At 52.0% G+C, this 18336-nt stretch overlaps 1 protein-coding gene across 4 annotated transcripts in view; it reads left to right on the plus strand.

Annotated features, from left to right (window-relative positions):
* Positions 1-12920, plus strand: part of MACROH2A1 (macroH2A.1 histone) — a 62795-nt gene extending 49875 nt beyond the window's left edge. For all 4 annotated transcript variants that reach the window (XM_080932640.1, XM_080932642.1, XM_080932641.1 and 1 more), the window contains exons 8-9: positions 1798-1972; positions 12150-12920. In XM_080932640.1, the coding sequence (XP_080788766.1) occupies positions 1798-1972; positions 12150-12315 (341 nt within the window). In that variant the 3' untranslated portion in view covers positions 12316-12920. The remainder of the gene's footprint in view (positions 1-1797; positions 1973-12149) is intronic.
* The last annotated feature ends 5416 nt before the right edge of the window (positions 12921-18336 follow it).

Below are 18336 nucleotides of genomic sequence, written 5' to 3' on the forward strand. Positions count from 1 at the left end.
CAGCACTGAAGGCTTATAAAAACTGCCTTCGAATCTTAAAGTTACTCAGTAGCTCCTGTCTGCCTGGTGTCTCAATCTCAAATTCAAAGGATTTGCAGAAGCAACATTTGACAGATCTGAGAGCCAGGGACAATTGAGGGTGAGGCTGAGCCCTGCAAGCCTGCTGGTAAGCCATCTTCAGCCAGCTCTTCTTTTAATGGGAAACATAAACATCCATCTCTTCTGTGCCGTTACCACCGTTCTTAGTTAGAGAGGGATAAACAAGACTGGCATGTCTGTGGGGGAACGTGCAGAACCTGGAAGTTGGGCTCAAGTTCGGGGATGGATCTTACTTTTGTGGTTAGCATGCTTGAAGAACAGGGCTTCCTGAGTCCATCATGGGAAGGGACACCTGCTCTGCATGAAGACAGATGTACAACCCCTTCCTCATTTCAGACTTGTCTGCTTTTTTCTTTCTTACTCTGCAATCCAGTATGGCTGATTTGTTAAGGCCTTTGGTTTTAAAAGTAAATCTTGACTAAATGTGGACATTAGTAATCATAATGTCTACACAGGTCCTCTCAGAAAACAAACACAGCCAGCCTCACCCAGTGATGAAGTGTTCCTTGCAGCCTAGGCTAGTATTGGGGGACTGTAGTAATAAAATGTGAACTTTGACCAGTGCCATGATTCTGTTTTCCTATAAGGGGTACAGTGGACAGAGCACCAATGAGAAAGTTCTTTCAGGCAGTCCCACCCACAGCCAGCCTTGTGTTAGGGTAGACACAGAGAAAGATGACTCTCCAACAAGGGCTACTGGCAGCCCCTACCCACGTGCCCACTGTTGGCCCACCAGTGACTCCTGTCGCATAATACAGTCTGATGGAGGAGGCAGCCCAGTACGCCCAGAGCTATGACTGGGGAAGGCTGTTAGAATGGTTCAAATTATTCTTGCTAGTTTTAATGACATTGTTTTGGTCTTGATTCTAAGTTATTTTAGGTTTTTGTTGTCAACCTAAGTCTCAAACTTCTGGGCTCGGGTGCTGGCATTACACCTGGCTTGTAGTAGTTTGAAAAGTGTCAGGAGAACCAAGTATGTACTAGCCAAGAGTCGGTTTGTTACTAAGTTTTATTCCAGTCCACTGAGCACAGGGTTCATGTCAGCCCTTTAGCCCAAAGCATGTGAACCTAGTGAGCACCACCGCACAGCTGTTGATGGTGCCATCAACAGGGTGTCTCCATGCCACAGCCTTAATGATAATGCTGGGGCAGTGCCGATTATTAAACAAAAAACCCAGGTTCTGACACTCAAGGAAACCAAGATCTCGAATGTCTTCATGTAGTAGTTCCTGTGGTGCACTGGCCCCAGAACTGCCCCAGGGACTGGATGGGCAGGCTACTTACAGCTCATGTGTGTGACAGAGCTGACAAGGGAGAAGCAGACAGTCATGGAGATGTGTGGCTGAAACTGGCCTGTCCTGCAAGAAAGGAAAGAGCTGCCCCCTACAGAGGCCATTTTGTTTTGCCACCATGGGCAGGATCAGGTCACATAGCCAGGCCATCTTGACTTGGGTCAGAGGTCCATCCCAGGTACTGACTAGCAATCAGTGGAGCAGGTGTGTGAGGTGCACTCTGTGGAGCACACCATACTTCTGAAGCAGAGCAGCCCACTGACAGTCATCCACAGCCCCTGGGTATCAGTGAACTGAGTGCCGCAGTCTCGGACACAGGCCACAGAGGTGGCCAGGGCGTCACGAGAGTGGAAGAGTAGGTGTGAGTTTAGCCTCTGTGACACATGCTCCTTCTTGTCCTTTCCAGCTGCTGTTAGTGCAGGCCATGGCCTCCCTGCCAAGTTTGTGATCCACTGTAATAGTCCAGTCTGGGGTGCAGACAAATGTGAAGAACTTCTAGAGAAGACGGTGAAAAACTGCTTGGCCCTAGCCGACGACAGAAAGCTGAAATCCATCGCCTTCCCCTCCATCGGCAGTGGCAGGTATGGGCACGGGCACAGCAGCCATGTCAGCTACGGGTGCATTGCTGCAGTCATGGCCCCAAGTACAGAGCTGTCACTTGATGCTGAGGCTGCATCTAAGACTTGCTTCTGCCAGAAGCACAGTCCAAAGAATGCCAAGGTGAACCGTGGTGTGCCAGGGCTGCAGAGTTGGCTCAGCTAGGGGCACCTGCCCTTTCAGAGTTTCCAGCATCCACCTTGCGTGCCTTACAGCTGTCTGTAACTCGAGCTCCGGAGTAATGTGCTCTTAGCCTCTGTAGACAACTATCTACTCTACAGGTAGCGTACACAGACACATGCATTTTTAAAATGATGGAGGGCTGATGAAAAGTCAGAAATATCTAAGTCTTTGTGACAGCAGGTGTCACCACAGGGGTCTACAGACAAATGACAGAGGGTCTTGAAGGGTCACTAGGACACAGGTGGGCTCAAACAGGAGCAGGAATGCAGGGACCGTAAAAGAACCTTGGATGCCATACACACTTTTGCACAAGACCTTTGTCTAAACTAGGGTTTCTCTTGCTGTGAAGAGACGCCCTGACCAAAGCAGCTTTTATAAAGAAAAACGTTTAGCTGGGGCTGGCTTAGATTCCGTTATCATCATGGCAAGAAGCATGGAAGTACACAGGCAGACATAGGGCTGGAGGGGAGCTGAGACTTCATCTGCATAGGCAGCAGCAGGAAGAGAGAGAGAGAGAGACACTGGGCCTGGCTTGAGCATCTGAGACCTCAAAGCCCATCCTGCAGTGACACACTTCTTCCTAATAGTGCCACTCCCTGTGAGCCTATGGCAGTCATTTTTATTCAAACAACCATAGTTTAATATAGTTCCTGACTCCCATAGTCTCGTAACCAGATCATGATGCAGAATACATTCATTCCAGCAGGGCAGACTCCAAACTACATTTCCATGTCTGATGCCAAAGTGTTTTTCAGCTCTTAAACTCCTCTCTGCTTTGCTGACTTTGTTGACAGTAGCACCCACTCCTCTCCATGGGCTGGTTCCACTCCCTGTTAGTGGCTCTCCTCAGCAGGTGTCCCATGGCTCTGGCATCTCCAGCATTTTGGGTCTACCAAGGTAATCCAGGTTTCACCTTTACAGCTTCACAAAATGGCCTCTCTAGACCTCCATGCAGGGACACCCCTGCCCCACCCACACCTGGCCTCAGAGGGAGATTTCTCAACCCCTTTCTTGTGTCTTTGACTCTAAAGTCAGAACCGTGTGGTTAAAGCTGCCAAGTTCTGCTGCTGCTGGGCTGGATCATGGCCCCTTGTTCAAAGATATTTTCACCAGCTCTCTGTTTTTCAGTGGTCTCCTTCATTGTCTAAGCTTGGCTGTCATGGAACTTCCCCTGTAGACCAGTCTGGCTTTAAACTCAGACATCAGCCACCCTCTGCCTTCCTAGTGATGAGATTAGGTTGTGCGTCACCATGCCTGGCCCTAAGCTCTTAATTCCTTTCCACAAGTTGGCAGCTTAGCTGGGTGGGGTCTTGCTCTGAGGTCACCGCTCCCTTTATTCCACTTTGCATCAGGTTTGTCTTTAATCTGTTCACACTTCCTGGTGCCCCTTTTCTCCTCAAAGTGGACATTTTGTATCTTCCCTTACTCAGCTTGCTCCTTTTTATTATAGATCTGTAGAAGACTGGCCACTAATAACCAAGAGACACAGTCAATACTAGGCTGTCTGGAAATCTCTGCCAAAGCTGTCAGTCTTCCTTTTAGCCCTAGGAAGATCTTTTGGACAAGGGTAGAGACCAGCCTCATTCTTCACCAAAATATTACAAGAATAGTCTCTAAGCCACATATTAACATTCTTCTCAGAAACTTCTTGAGCCGGGCTCCCACAATTCAAATCACCCTCAGCACCACTGTCTTTCCTGTTTCTACTAGAAGGCCCACTGAGCCCCACTTAAAGCATTCAGCTCCTTTTCCAGTCCAAAGTCCTCATTCTGCCAACGAGAAGCCACATGGTCAGGCTGATCCCAGAAGCGCCCCAGTCCATGTATGGACTCTGTCTTAAGCAGGGTTTATACTGCTGTAAAGAGACACCATGACCATGTTCTTACAAAGGAAAACATTGAACTAGGGCTGCCTTATACTTTAAAGGTTTAGTCCATTATCATCATGGTGGGCATCATAGTGGCACACAGGCAGACATGGTGCTGGAGAGGAAGCTGTACATCTGGACTGGCAGGTAGCAGGAACATAGAGTGAGTCACTGGGTCTGGCTTGAGCTTTTGAAACCTGAAAGTTCTCCCAACGTGACACTTCAGAGTGTCACTCTCTATGTGCCTGTGGGGGCCATTTTTGCTCAGACCACAATAGCCCTCAATCCAGTTTGCTTTTATTCCCTAGAATGTGTTGTCTCCCATCCCATGAGTGTAGGTGAACAAAAGGCCTGTTGCTGAGGTCTGTATACAAGGCGGGGCTGAATGAGCACTTAGGGCTACGTCCTGCCTAGCTCCTTCCTGCTCATCATGTACCCTAGGTGGACTTAGGAGACCCACCCTTGGAAATCAGACAGAGGACCAAAACGCGGACCGTATAGTCCTGCAACTGAGTGTAGAGGTCAGACCTAGTTGTAGACCATTCCTCGGGTCTGTTTTGGGCAACGCTGAGCTCAGCTGACGTCAAGTGTTGACTCCATCATACACTAGCTGATCCATGGCCTAGAAAGGAACCTCACTCTGAAAAGTAGGCATGGCCATTCCTGGGGCAGCCTCTCAAGGTCACTGTCGGAGGTAATGTTCTTGCAGTGAGTGTTCTCAGAGCTCCACTCTGCAGTGGGGCACTGCTGCCTCAGAGAGTGTTGGAGATTGCATCTTCTTGGCCACAGCGTGGGAAGGCTCTGCTGGGCTGAGGCTCTAGCTGCCAGCATGAGATCCCAAGAAGCTCTACCTGTGGGTCTGCGCTGGTGGGTGGTGTGTCCAGATGGGGTCCTGACTTCCCTAGGAAGCCCATCCCAGCTGGAGGCTTCTATCCCTCCTCTATCCCAGGCAGGACATGGTAAGGAAAGCAAGTCCTTTCAGTCAGTCTCTGGCCCACAGGCCAACACTCTCTTATGTTCTCACAAGAGCTATGGAGGACAGAGGCCTCTGCTCCCTTGCGGGCCACACTGAGATCTCACACCTCCAGGCCCCACCATGGTCAGGTCTTCTGCTGTTGTTGACTCTGTTTCTCTGGAGCCTTTTGCTGTTCCTGACTGTGGTGGCAGAGGGAACCCATCCCTCCCAGGCCAGGAGCTGTGGAAGATTCTCTCTCTTTCTCTTCCTAGCCTACAGTGTTTAACACCGTAGGCTTCGTTGCCAGAGGTCCCTCGCTCCAGTGTTGTTTGTATACGTAGTCTTCCTTGGACCTCTGGATGAAAGACCAAAATGAGCCCAACCATGTAAATATAGATGAACCTGAAGGATTCCTGAGCAGACATGAAAGCTCACACCTATGCCTTCAGCCTGCCCATACCTGCAGCCTGTTCACACCTGCCAGCTCACTCTGCAGGTGCCACACTACAGCAGGAGCTCAGCCCAGCAGCCAGGAGAGCTGGGAGTCCTGGAGAAGTGGGTAGGAGTCTCCACTGACTGCACATCTCCACAACATCACGCCTAGACGAGGAAAGCTGTGTATAGTAGCTGATCTGTAAGACCAGCCCTGGGAAGACTGGAACAGGAGGATGGCTTCAGGTCTGAGAGCAAACTGGCTACAGCATAAGACCCCACCCTGTGTCATGAGAACAGACAGTTGAACCTTCCCAGCGACCTTTCCTTTTCTGTGCAAGTATCTGCAAAGACAAGTGTCTGCTTGTGCTCCAGAACTTGTCATAAAACTGGATGTGGTATAGGTGCCAGGACCCCTCCCAAAGTAGATTCAAGACCATTTTTTAACAGTGCTTCTGGACCAGAATTTAAACAGCCATACTTAATGCTCCTGCCTCCCATAGAAGAAGGTCTGTCCTTCGGTATTATGTTGCTGTGCTGTGTGACCTCTGGTAAATGAATTGGTCTCTCTGTTCTGGTCCTTCCTTAATAAGCGAGGCCGTGGGGGTCTATCCTTCTTCACAGATGGTTCTGAGGCTCTGTTAATTAATGCTTTGGATGACTTTGATGTGCCCTGATGAAAGGTGCTTCTGAAGAGCAGGGCCATAGAACCTTTATTGGAGGTAATAATTTCACGCTCTTTCATATGGCTATTGGGAAATTCTTAATTGAAGCATAAAAGTAATTCTCATAAAAGAACATCTGTTATTACAAACTTATTTACATTTTTCATGGAGTAAAAGTTTTTAAAAATAATCAGTGGGAAGCTTTTAAAGGGCGGAATGCCAAGGGCAGCACATGTGCTAGCTTCCCGGGCCACATCTGCCCGGCAGACCTCATCCTGCAGCCCTGCAGACAGCTGCCCTTGCTCTCAAGGGGAAAGAATGGGATTAGATTAGGCCAGCCAGTAAATCACAGGGCTGAGAGGGGAATGAAATGGCTTGTTTGTGGCATGCAGTGTCTCTGGCACAGAAGTCACAGTGGAATGCAAACAAAGGGAGGAGCCGGGACATTCCCCAGAGGGACTGCTGATGGCCCCCAGGGGCAATGGCCTGTTTCTGCTGCCCCAAGCCTTTGGCCAGAGGCTTTGGTCAAGATGTTAATACACACCTTGTGCTGTGAGACAGGAGAAATAAAGGGACCCCACTTGGGGCAGCATTCGGAATGTGTATGGGTGGGGCTTGGAGGAAGCCTGCCTCAGCCTTCTGAGCATAGAAGGACAGCTGCTCCTGCTTCACAGAGTGGACGGTGCCAGTATCCATTTTCTACTGTCACCCAGCAGTACTGTCAACTTCCTTCCGAGGTCAAAGAGCCACGTTTAGAGGGTTAAGACTTGTCCCGAGGCTCCACAGCTCATCCTTGGTGGGACGAGAGCTTGCTTCCAGGTTCAAAGCTTGTACTGTGAAGCAGGCTGGACCTGCTGCATGCTGCTTGTGCGTTCTCCATGCCTAGCATCCTTGCCTACACGCCCACTGTTTCAGACTTTCCAGGGAAGTGTGGTATATCTCAGTGTTGCCTGAGCTTCCAAGGCAGCACAGCAGCTGCCTACCCAGCATCCTTTTAGAAGGGAAGAAGAGAACAGAACCCACCCTGAGGGTGCAGCTTTTTGGAGGGCTGGAAGGGAGAGACTGCTCCCTACTGGTGACCTCTAGCCATGGTAAATGGCCACCACCATCCTTGCTCCCTGCTGCTGAACTCTAGCTGTGGTAAACGGCCACCACCATCCTAGGGAACATCTTGAGCGTCAGTGCTTTTGACTTCTCTACAAGAAGTAGCCTTAGCCTCAGGCAGTTTCACAATGTCATTCTAATGCCACAGAGGATGTGGGAACACGGTGAAGGCCAGGAGTAACCAGCATGACATAGAGATCTAATCCTAACACAAGTGATAGCCGTGTCCCACATTATCTTGAAGCTCTCCTCTTCTCCCTCCAACACAGCTGCCTAGACTTGTCTATCGATGGGATGTTGCTCTGACTTAGATCAGGGGTCACCAGCTGGCCTGTTCCTCACAATGGCCCTTCTTCTCCCAGAGGTGATGAGGCTTAGCAAGACCTACATAGGGGAGGACTCTGCAGACCAGAGGAGCTGGAGCCTACTCCAGATATAGCCCTTGTGAACCCTACTGTCCAGAGCCCCTGAGAGCTCTTTGCATTAGCCTAGGAAAGTGGGGCCAGATGTGGAGAAAGGGTGTTCCAGACACAGCAGGACTGACCCAAGGGAAGCTCCCATGACTTTAGTGTATGCCAGGCATGGCCCAGAGCTGGTAGAACAGGGGACAGCACTGAACAAGGAACTTAAGGTGCTGTGAACAAAGGCCACCAGTGAGAGCTGGGGAGTCTGGGGGAGCACAGGTGAGAGGAGGGGAGTCTGGGGGAGCACAGGTGAGAGGAGTGGAGTCTGGGGGAGCACAGGTGAGAGGAGTGGAGTCTGGGGGAGCACAGGTGAGAGGAGGGGAGTCTGGGGGAGCACAGGTGAGAGGAGGAGAGTCTGGGGGAGCACAGGTGAGAGGAGGGGAGTCTGGGGGAGCACAGGTGAGGAGGGGAGTCTGAGGGAGCACAGGTGAGAGGAGGGGAATCTGGGGGAGCACAGGTGAGAGGAGGAGAGTCTGGGGAATCACAGGTGAGGAAGAGAGTCTTGGGGAGCACTGGTGAGAGGAGGGGAGTCTGAGGGAGCACGGGTGAGGAGGGGAATCTGGGGGAAGCACAGGTGAGAGGAGGGAAGTCTGGGAGCACAGGTGAGAGGAGGGGAGTCTGGGGGAAGCACAGGTGAGAGGAGGGGAGTCTGGGGGAGCACAGGTGAGAGGAGGGGAGTCTGGGGGAAGCACAGGTGAGAGGAGGGGAGTCTGGGGGAGCACAGGTGAGAGGAGGGGAGTCTGGGGGAGCACAGGTGAGAGGAGGGGAGTCTGGGGGAGCACAGGTGAGAGGAGGGGAGTCTGGGGGAAGCACAGGTGAGAGGAGGGGAGTCTGGGGGAGCACAGGTGAGAGGAGGGGAGTCTGGGGGAGCACAGGTGAGAGGAGGGGAGTCTGGGGGAAGCACAGGTGAGAGGAGGGGAGTCTGGGGGAGCACAGGTGAGAGGAGGGGAGTCTGGGGGAGCACAGGTGAGAGGAGGGGAGTCTGGGGGAAGCACAGGTGAGAGGAGGGGAGTCTGGGGGAGCACAGGTGAGAGGAGGAGAGTCTGGGGAATCACAGGTGAGGAAGAGAGTCTTGGGGAGCACTGGTGAGAGGAGGGGAGTCTGAGGGAGCACGGGTGAGGAGGGGAATCTGGGGGAAGCACAGGTGAGAGGAGGGAAGTCTGGGAGCACAGGTGAGAGGAGGGGAGTCTGGGGGAAGCACAGGTGAGAGGAAGGAAGTCTAAGGGAGCACAGGTGAGAGGAGGGGAGTCTGGGGGAAGCACAGGTGAGAGGAGGGGAGTCTGGGGGAGCACAGGTGAGAGGAGGGGAGTCTGGGGGAGCACAGGTGAGAGGAGGGGAGTCTGGGGGAAGCACAGGTGAGAGGAGGGGAGTCTGGGGGAGCACAGGTGAGAGGAGGGGAGTCTGGGGGAAGCACAGGTGAGAGGAGGGGAGTCTGGGGGAGCACAGGTGAGAGGAGGGGAGTCTGGGGGAGCACAGGTGAGAGGAGGGGAGTCTGGGGGAAGCACAGGTGAGAGGAGGGGAGTCTGGGGGAGCACAGGTGAGAGGAAGTGAGTCTGGGGGAGCACAGGTGAGAGGAGGAGAGTCTGGGGGAGCACAGGTGAGAGGAGGGGGAGCACAGGTGGCTGTAATGGCATTACTCCCTCACCAGCACACATTCAGAAAATTCCTGTTGTACTTGAGGAAACCAGTCCATCCTGCATAAGTACGTCCGGAACCCGAATCTAAACTCCAGAGCAGAAGCTCCAAGTCCTGAGTCTTTGATGTCCACCCAAGTTAGAGAAGACTGCAGAGACTTGGAAAGACCCCACAGGCTTCTAAGCACAGGCACTGCCTTGGTTCCCATCTGAACATCACTTCTGTCTGTGCAAGTGTCCAGGTCTGCAGCCTTCAGCACAGCTGGGCACCATACACTGATTGGCAGCTCTCTGGCAACCTGAAACCATCATTGCTTACAATGCTTGCAATGACTAAGATGTCAATAGTCATTCAGTCCTAGCTGTCTGAGGGTCTGGGGGGAATAGTCTCCCACCTTTACAATGATCCTGGGAATCCGATTATCTCTAGTGGGCCTGGGCCACACACTGCTACCTAAGACACATCTTGTCCAGCCCTCTGACTTAACCAGGCTAGTGCAGAGCACAGACACAGAAGCCTGAGGCTTTCAGCTGCCCAGTCTCTGCCCCGGGGCGGGGCATGTATTCCGGTCACCTATGATGGGATAGCCAAGGGACTGTGTGGCTACAGCTGCCCTCACCTTTAGGGAGCAGGTATGGCTGCCGAGTCAGCATCTTATACATCTATTTCATCACTAGGGCAGCTAGGAGCATTTGGGACCCAGCTCAGCAGCAGAAGAAAAAATGCCCATCTTGCTTTCTGCTTCTCCCCAGGGCTCCCATTCCCCCAGCAGCAGGCTAAGGTACCTCTCACCCTCCCTTCCCCCAACCCCTGCACGCTGAGAGTCTATAGATTATGGACTCCTGCCCTGCTGCCTACACATAAACGTGGCTCCCAGTGAGAGTGGCTGAAGGCCGGAGGGCAGAAGCTCTGGGTGTGGTGTGGAGTCTGGCCTGGTGTGCAGGACAGGCTGAGCATGGCTCTGGTGGAGTATGGGCTGAACCCTCCCATGCAGAGAATAGCTCCTCCCACTTGTCAGAGCCCATCTGTCCAGGCTATGCCCACAGACTGAGGTCTATCTGCCCCAGCAGCCTCCCTGCTCTTTGGGCCCAAGTGCGGGGCTCCAGCGGGACACACACAGCTGGCTGTGGGCTGCACCATTGGGATGTGCTCTTTACAACAACGCAGTTCCCACCCAGCCTGCATTCTGTAATACTCTGCCTGAGAGGATCAAGGCAACTGTGCCAGCCGCCTGGCACCTCACTGTAGCACTGACTTCACACCTCTGCTGTCCTACAGCTTGGCCACACCACCAGACTCATTCCGCCAAGAAACCAGACTGTCTGGAACTCCGAGCTGAGCTGTGTGTAGAGAGGCCCTGGGCATGTGTCACACCCTACAATGGCCCTCTAGGAATGTTCAGCATAGGTCTCTGAGGTGAAAGCGGGCTGCAAGAGCTTTTTCCTGCGGCAGTATGTCACCTTGAGCACTGGCATCTGTGGAGAGTGTGGCTTCCCGGGTGGGTGGGTGTCACAGGCACAGTGCAGGAGGCCAGGTGTGCTGCGAACACATTGTCAACCCAGAGAGGACCAGCCAAAATGGCAGGCAGGCTCAGGACTGTAGGCTTCGGTGGGCAGGGGCATAAATGTGGAAGCTGCTCCAGGTGTGCTTTATTCCCAGCAGGCCAGGCCACTCTGTAAGTGCATGTACAGTACTGACCAGGAACTGGCTCAGGTACACGTGCACCCATCCATGCTAAGCTTCCAAGTCCTGAGTTCACACTCTGAGCCCCTTGTGACATCGATATTCACACACCAGTGTCAGGAGACTGACACGGAGGCTTCAGTGATAACCTGAAGTCAAGGTTGCTGACACTTGTCCCGGAATTCCGCTCTGCACCATAGCCGTCACCTTGTCCTCTGCTGTAACACCAGCGGGTGCAGTTTGGAAACGGTCTCTGGACCCACAGCCCTTACTTCCATGACAGTAAGAGTGCTGTGCAACTGGAGGTCAGAGCTACTCAGACCCCGTGGCCATGTTGGGCTGGTTCCAGGGACCATGGGAAAAGCAGCAGGAGCTCATGCACCTTGACCACTCATCGTTCAGCATTCTCAATTCTTGCTGGCCACTGTGCAGAATGTCCCCTGGGTCCTACCTCCCCCTCAGGGTTGCATCACTCTTCCTGTGCTCACAGATGCCTGGTTATATTGCCTGCCCCTTGTCCTGTGAGTGCTGGATGGCTTTGTCTGGATGACCTCCCACTGCAGTACTTTTGGTTGTGAATGAGCTGGGCTTGTTAAGCACGCAGCAAGCAGACAGGAGCACAGTGAGCGGAGACTGCAAACATCAAACCAAGCTGTGTCACACAACACCCAGCCAAAACCAGCTCAGGAAGCCCAGTGGAGAGGGCGAGCGAGTGGAAATGAACTCACAGCAAGCAGATCATAGATGTCAAATCAGTCAGCAGTGACCTGCTGGGGAGCCCCACCAAAGCCATCCGGCTGGAGCTCTCAAGAGTTCTGAGAAGTGTCCAAGGGTGAGCTTGGCTTCTTGTCCCTACAACAGATACTCTGATACCACAGAGTAACAGTAACCTTGCTGGCCATCTGCTCTTCTTTCCCCTAGTGTCAGAGCCAGTCCGCCTCAAGACAAGGCAAGGAGACACCCGAGGTAACTGTGCTCTGAGACTAGGGAGGTCACCGTGTAGAGTTTACTCCCAAGTGCCAACTGTACACGACAGTTCCCTAATAAAGCTTGCCCTTCCTTTGTAAAAGAGGGCTTTCTTCACACCCTGTAAGCATCTGCCCAGTGTGAGGACCCTGCAGGGGAGGCCTGAGGTGGATTCACTGTAGCTAACCACTGTGTTCTCTCCTACAGGAACGGGTTCCCGAAGCAGACAGCGGCCCAGCTCATCCTGAAGGCCATCTCCAGCTACTTCGTGTCCACCATGTCCTCCTCCATCAAAACTGTGTACTTTGTGCTTTTTGACAGTGAGAGCATAGGCATCTATGTGCAGGAAATGGCCAAGCTGGATGCCAACTAGGCCAGTGGTCCCTAGAGCCAGCACGTGCTGTGCCCACCCCCCCACCTCCAACCGGAAAGAAAGAAAAAAGAAAAAAAAATCCCCTTGGCTCTTACCGGGAGGTGGGGCTCCTTTCCTTTTCAGTTCTGCTCATCTAGGGAAAATGAGGTTTTGGTTTCCGGTTTGATTGTTTTCGGCCTTCTAAAATGTTTTCTGTTAGCACTGATAGCCAGCATTGTCCTTGTTAAGCACTGCGTTCCAGACCGTGTCTGACTTAGTTAACCTAGGAGATTTTATAGTTTTACTTTAATGAAGTCCCGATGAGCACAGAGCAGTGGGGAGACGGTCACCCCCCCCCCCCCGTGTCGCAGCAGCAGGAAGCCTCGTTTGTAATGTGTGTGTGGTGCTTTACTGTACATCCAGTGGCGTTCTTTTTACTATAACGTTTCCCCCCCTCAGAAGAAAAATCAGAAAATTTGCAACAGACCTAACTTTTGTTTACTTTTTGTCTTAATGATAGATTTGAAAATGAAAAAAATGTTAAAAAAGACAACTGGATCTGTTGTCCTTATTATATTTGCTGTTTGAAATTTGTGTGAATCGATTTTAGTAAAACGTTAAGCTGTTGTGCCTGGCCATGTTTCGCGTCACTGTGCCTGTGAGCCCCAGGCCAGTATCCCTAGGACATGGGGTGCAGCCATCTTACATCCCGGAAGCTCCCTGACAGCCCCTGTACCCCGGCAAGCAGGTCAGACATCTGCTGGCCCTGGGGGGGTGGTGAATCCGTGTAGGAAGCTTCGAGACTCCCGAGCGGTTTGGGTGTCAGTCCCATCTCCGAGAGAGGGAAGAGAATACACCCAAAGCCACACTGAAGTTAAGCCGATGATGCAGAGACCAAAACCTTGCACTTGAGGCTAGATCCGTCCTGGGCCCCATCTGTCTCTGGTTTGTGGCTGGGTTCTGCAGATTAAACTCAAGCCATGGACCCTCTGCTGGTCCGACTTTGTCAACCCCCTACATTACTTTGTCACTAACCAAGGTCCCAGGATCTGGCACTCAAGACACCTCAGTGAAACAGACATACTCTGCTTCATGGGCACATGTGATATCATCTAAATGTGCTTAAAAGCACAGAAGCCTCCTGGTATTTCCTTGGTGAGCTTCTGTCTAGAAGGGCAAGTAGACGCAGGAAGGAGTACGAAGCTCTGTACGGAGCGTGGACCTGTGTGCAGCATCTCTTCTATGCCACCTGTGGTGGCCCATGCCTTTAACTGGAACTTGGAGGCAGGAGCTGGTAGAGCCCTGTGATAGAAAAGCCAGCCAGGGGTATATAAACTGCATCTCAAAAAACAACCAGATCTTTCCATGGGGGTCTGATGAAGTCCAACCAGGTCAGGTCTGAGTCTTAGGAGTAGCCACAACCACTTCCAGCTCAAACTGGAGCGATACGTCCCTAGCTTCCAGTGCCAGAACCCTTTCTTAACCAGGCCGGTGCTAGGTGTAGATTGTCTCATGACTGGGAAGGGGCTTCGTTTGTGACTGATTCCGCCAAGAGGGTGCACCTTAAAACAGGGCTCAGACTTTCTAAAGGAGCTTACCCGATCCCCAAGAGCACTGTTCCCACATGTAGCCCCGCAGGAGCACAAGTAGACACCACTGTTTGCTGGTGGTTTGGGCATTTGTCATGTGCCAGCCACTGTAGTGAGTACTTGACAGGCAACAAAGTACATGCTTCCTTGTTGCCACATTTATTAAAAAAAAAAAAAGCAGGCCCCATTGTCAGCCGTGAACCTGCTGTTTAGTGACAAGATGCTGCCACCTGTGAACAGACCCTGACACCAATCTCTCTGACAGTCCACCCAGCCTTGGTGGCACATCTAAATCAGAGAATGAGACATCTCAGGCACCTATTGAAGTGTATGGAGGGAGCCAAGGTTTAAATGGCTTCTTTGAGACTTGTTTCTTCACCTTTAGAGCAATTCCAGTGAAGCAGCTGTCGGGAGTTTTTGAAGACCCTCCACTAGATGTCGCCCAAAGGATTGGGAAGGGACTGGAAAAAGGGGGCAGCCAGTTTCTGCTCTTTCTTGGCAACAGCACAAAAGAATTCACTGCAATTCCTGGGGTTTTCAAAGATCACCTTAGTGATTCTAAACTTTGAACATCCACAAATAACCTCTAAAAACACGCCATCTGCCCCCACTCGGAAGACCAAGCTTGAATGAGTAAGACATACATACAAATGACTGTGAGGGGACACACATGCCAGTGTTTCCTTGCGGGTGTGTTCTTCTGAAGCCATACACTGCTGGGTTAGTGACAGAAGATGCCATAGCACAGAGTCACCATCTCTACCCCAGACTCCAGGGCCACATGCCCTTGGATTCTACTGTGGCCCCAGACACTTAGGAAATATTTTTCATTTTTGGCATATGTGCACGTGTGCCCTGCTCTGTGGAATGTTTACTAAAGACAGCCTGTAACCCCGGAGATAGACCGGCTGCCAGCATGGTCTGTCTTCCCTGCCACGGCACTGGTGGCCACACCTGCCACTTAAAAAAAAACAAATGTGTGTGTGTGTGTGTGTGTGAGTGCGAGAGAGAGAGAGAGAGAGAGAGAGAGAGAGAGAGAGAGAGAGAGAGAGAGAGAGAGAGAGAGAGAGCTAGGAGTTTGAACTCCGGTCCTAACATCTCTGCAGCAAGCACTGAGCCATCCCCTCTCCTCCCCTGACCTGGTTCTGAAGAGCAACCCTTGCTCTGAGCAGCAGGGCTCTGCCCTGAGTAAGTCCATGGTTTTCTTAGTGGCTTCTTCCATAAGTTTTCAAGTGACCATTGGGACCCAACAGAGACCACAGCTCCAGTTAACAAGGACCAAGTTAACAACAGCAGCTGCAAGTCCCCCCTCCCAGCCTCCACACACCCACTACACATCCTTTTCCCTGCTTCTCAGAACAAGCCCACGAGGATGTCAATGGCCTTTACATGTAGGGAAACCGCAGACGCATACTCCTGGAAGACCACATGGCTGTAAAGGGAGCTAGGATTCGAACCTAGCTCCACATGACTACAACCAGAGATTTCTCAGGTCGTACTCCCCTTTGGCATCAGTCCACTATTTTGGCAGGACCTGGGTGGCCATAAACACCCCAGTGCACAAAAGAATCAAAATGTATACTGAAGAAGCTGGAGAGCTGTTCAGTGGCTAAGAGCACTGGATGCTCTCCCAGAAGACCCAGGTTTCATTTCCAGCACCCACTATGGTAGCTCAACTGTTCATAACTCCAGTTCCAGGGGATCCAGCACCCCCCTGGCCTCAGTGGTTACCAGACATACACGTGGTACAGACAGCAAACACCGGCAGGCAAAGCACCACATGTATAAAAATAAGTCATGTTTTAAATGTGTATCTAAGCAAGCTTGACATGGGTTTTATGAATGATTCCTATGACAGAGGTCTCTGATGGTTGGCCTGTCACATAGACAGGCCAGGCAGCGCCTCTGTCCAGCAATGGTTTGGAGAAGTGAGCTTTGCTTCCTGGTGTGGAAGGCTCAAGAGGGTTTTTTGGAGCATGTAAGCCAGCACTAGACTTGGTAGGGAAGATTATGATCTCAGTCAAGGGAGCAAAATGCTGGGGTGGTAAATGAGACATGGACAGTTCCCTCAGCTCCAGGCTGGAGGCACCCTGTTTTGCTGATGGCCCAGGCTTTGTCCCCACTCCCACTCATGACAGCCACCCCTCCCACCTTCTGCACCCCACTCCCAGCATTTGACAAACTACTTGCTATTCAGGGTCAGGTGCCCACTGGGCCACAGCTGCAGCAGCCTTGACAGACAAGATTAGCTTATTCCATGAGCAACAGTCTCTTGCTTCATCCAAAGCCGACGACCCTGGCTCCCAGGGCTCCTGGGCTGTCTGCTCAGCCTTCCTCTACAGCGAGCCTCTCCATCTCTTGTGTGCCATTCAGGCTGCTTGGCAGTTACCCTGTGGTCCTGGGGGCAAAACCTGACCCATATTCTCATTAGCAACCGCGATGTTTAATTTTCCCTGAGGCACCAATGTCAAACTTTATCTTAGAAGCTGGCCTTTGGGGGGGGCCTCCTTGCAGAGGGGGCAATCTGCCCGAAGGTTCAGGGGCACAGGGGAGCCTGGCGCCCACTCCTCAGTGAGAAGAAAGAGACATGTTCAATGGCGAGGGGTGAGGCCACCCTTTCTTGGGCTTTTCTTCTGTTTATAACTTGACCTGTCATGTTTGCTTCTGGGGCCCCTCGTATCAAAATCATATCACATGGCCCTGCCAACAGGTGAGGCAATACACTGCTCATTAATCCCGGGGCCCTGACACCCCCTGTATTGCTGGCAAAGGCATGTAAACAGACTGGCCTTTCTCTGACCCCTGGAAACCAACCCAGCAGGCCTTGTACTGTGAGACTCAGGAACTGTTGCAGAAACATGGCTTCCCCCCATCAGAAGATGCCTCCGCTGCAGCCACCCCAGCAACCCCATCCTATGGCCATGTGCACGCATGTCGGTTTGGTCAAGGACAGAATTGTGGGACATGCAGATAACCATCTTTAGAGCTTAAGAGGGCAGTGAGAGCTACCTCAGAACTTAAGAGGGCAGTGGGAGTTACCTTCCACAATACTAGTTTCTGAGAGACCCTCCTAGACCTTTGCCCTGTGGAGTGGCCACGGCTGTCTGTAGACCTGTCATCAGCACCCCTGGATGGACTGCAAACAGGTCTAAAGCCTCTGAGACAGAGGCTGCTGGGTTCTCCAGCCCAAAGCAGCCAGGCATTATGATCTCCATGCCCTTGATGATACCCTGGTTGTGTTCTAATGTACACATGGTGGGCGCCATTTGTCCTGGCCCTGAGGTACCCCAACTGCCTTCATGAGCAAAACAGGGAGGCTGCCCCAGTGTCCGAGGTTAAACATCAGTACCTTGACTTTAGGTTTACACCTGTACTGTAGTGAGAGAAAGAACATGCAGCAACCAGAACGATGCTCTCCGAATCATGCGTCTTAGTACCTGAAACCACAGTACAGGACGCAGTAGAAAGTAGTGCAGCTTAGAACACACAGAAAATGGGAAGCCGGTGTGCTTTTCTGGCCCTGAGCCCTTGGGACTATGACTTTAATCTCAGCACCATCAGATGACATGTTGTCCCATCACCCCCTTCCAACAAACCATAAAGGCTTAATGGGGACGAGACCCATCCCATTTAGACCCTAGCTAGTGGTACATTCCTAGCTGACCACCATGACTTGCTCAGGCCAGGCCCCTGATTAGATACTCTGGAACATCTGCCTGTGAACCCCTGCCCAGGCTGACCAGGAAACTTCATATTTCTGCACTTTGAAACAACAAGGCTCCCTCAGCTTAGGCGAATAAATTAGAGTTGAGTTCAAGTAGGCTCAGCTGTGGCAGATAGGCAAATTGATTTGCTTCCCACCTGGGAGATTAAATTCCACTGCCCCCAAAACCAGCAGCAGGGTAATGAGCTGTCAGTCAAACAGTGCAAGGCAAGGCCCCTCGCATAATTGAAACCCAGCAGCTCCTTGTTAGGTCCCACAGAGGGCCTAGCTCTGAGGTCTCACCTTGAGGTCCTCTGGCTACACATTAAAAAGGAGATGCCATCAGGACAAGCGCCCCGTGAACTTTAAGGAACTTCCTCGAGCTCCAAGTCTTTGCGCTGTGTTTGTCCACCGTTCCTTAGAGTACTCAGGGAACCAATGATGTATAAGTCTGAGCGGAAAAGAGGAAGCTGACAATTCCCTCAGCATTTCCGCCTTCTCCACAGCTCTCTTCTTACTTCCAGCGTGTCTCCACCCCCTCCCAAACCATCGCCATGTTCTCTTGGCCCCTTCCAGCACACAGAGCACATGTTACCACTGAAGTCCTCAGAGCATCCCGATAGCCCCAGTGTTTGTCGTATAGATTAAATACCGAGACCCATACAAGTAGGAGGCTGCCCTCCAATGCCCCCTCTGGCCCAAGGGGGAGAAAGGCTGGCTACTCTCTCCCCAGGTCTCTCACCAGCAGCA

Source organism: Micromys minutus (genome assembly GCF_963924665.1).
Source record: "Micromys minutus genome assembly, chromosome: 1".
Classification (NCBI taxonomy): domain Eukaryota; kingdom Metazoa; phylum Chordata; class Mammalia; order Rodentia; family Muridae; genus Micromys; species Micromys minutus.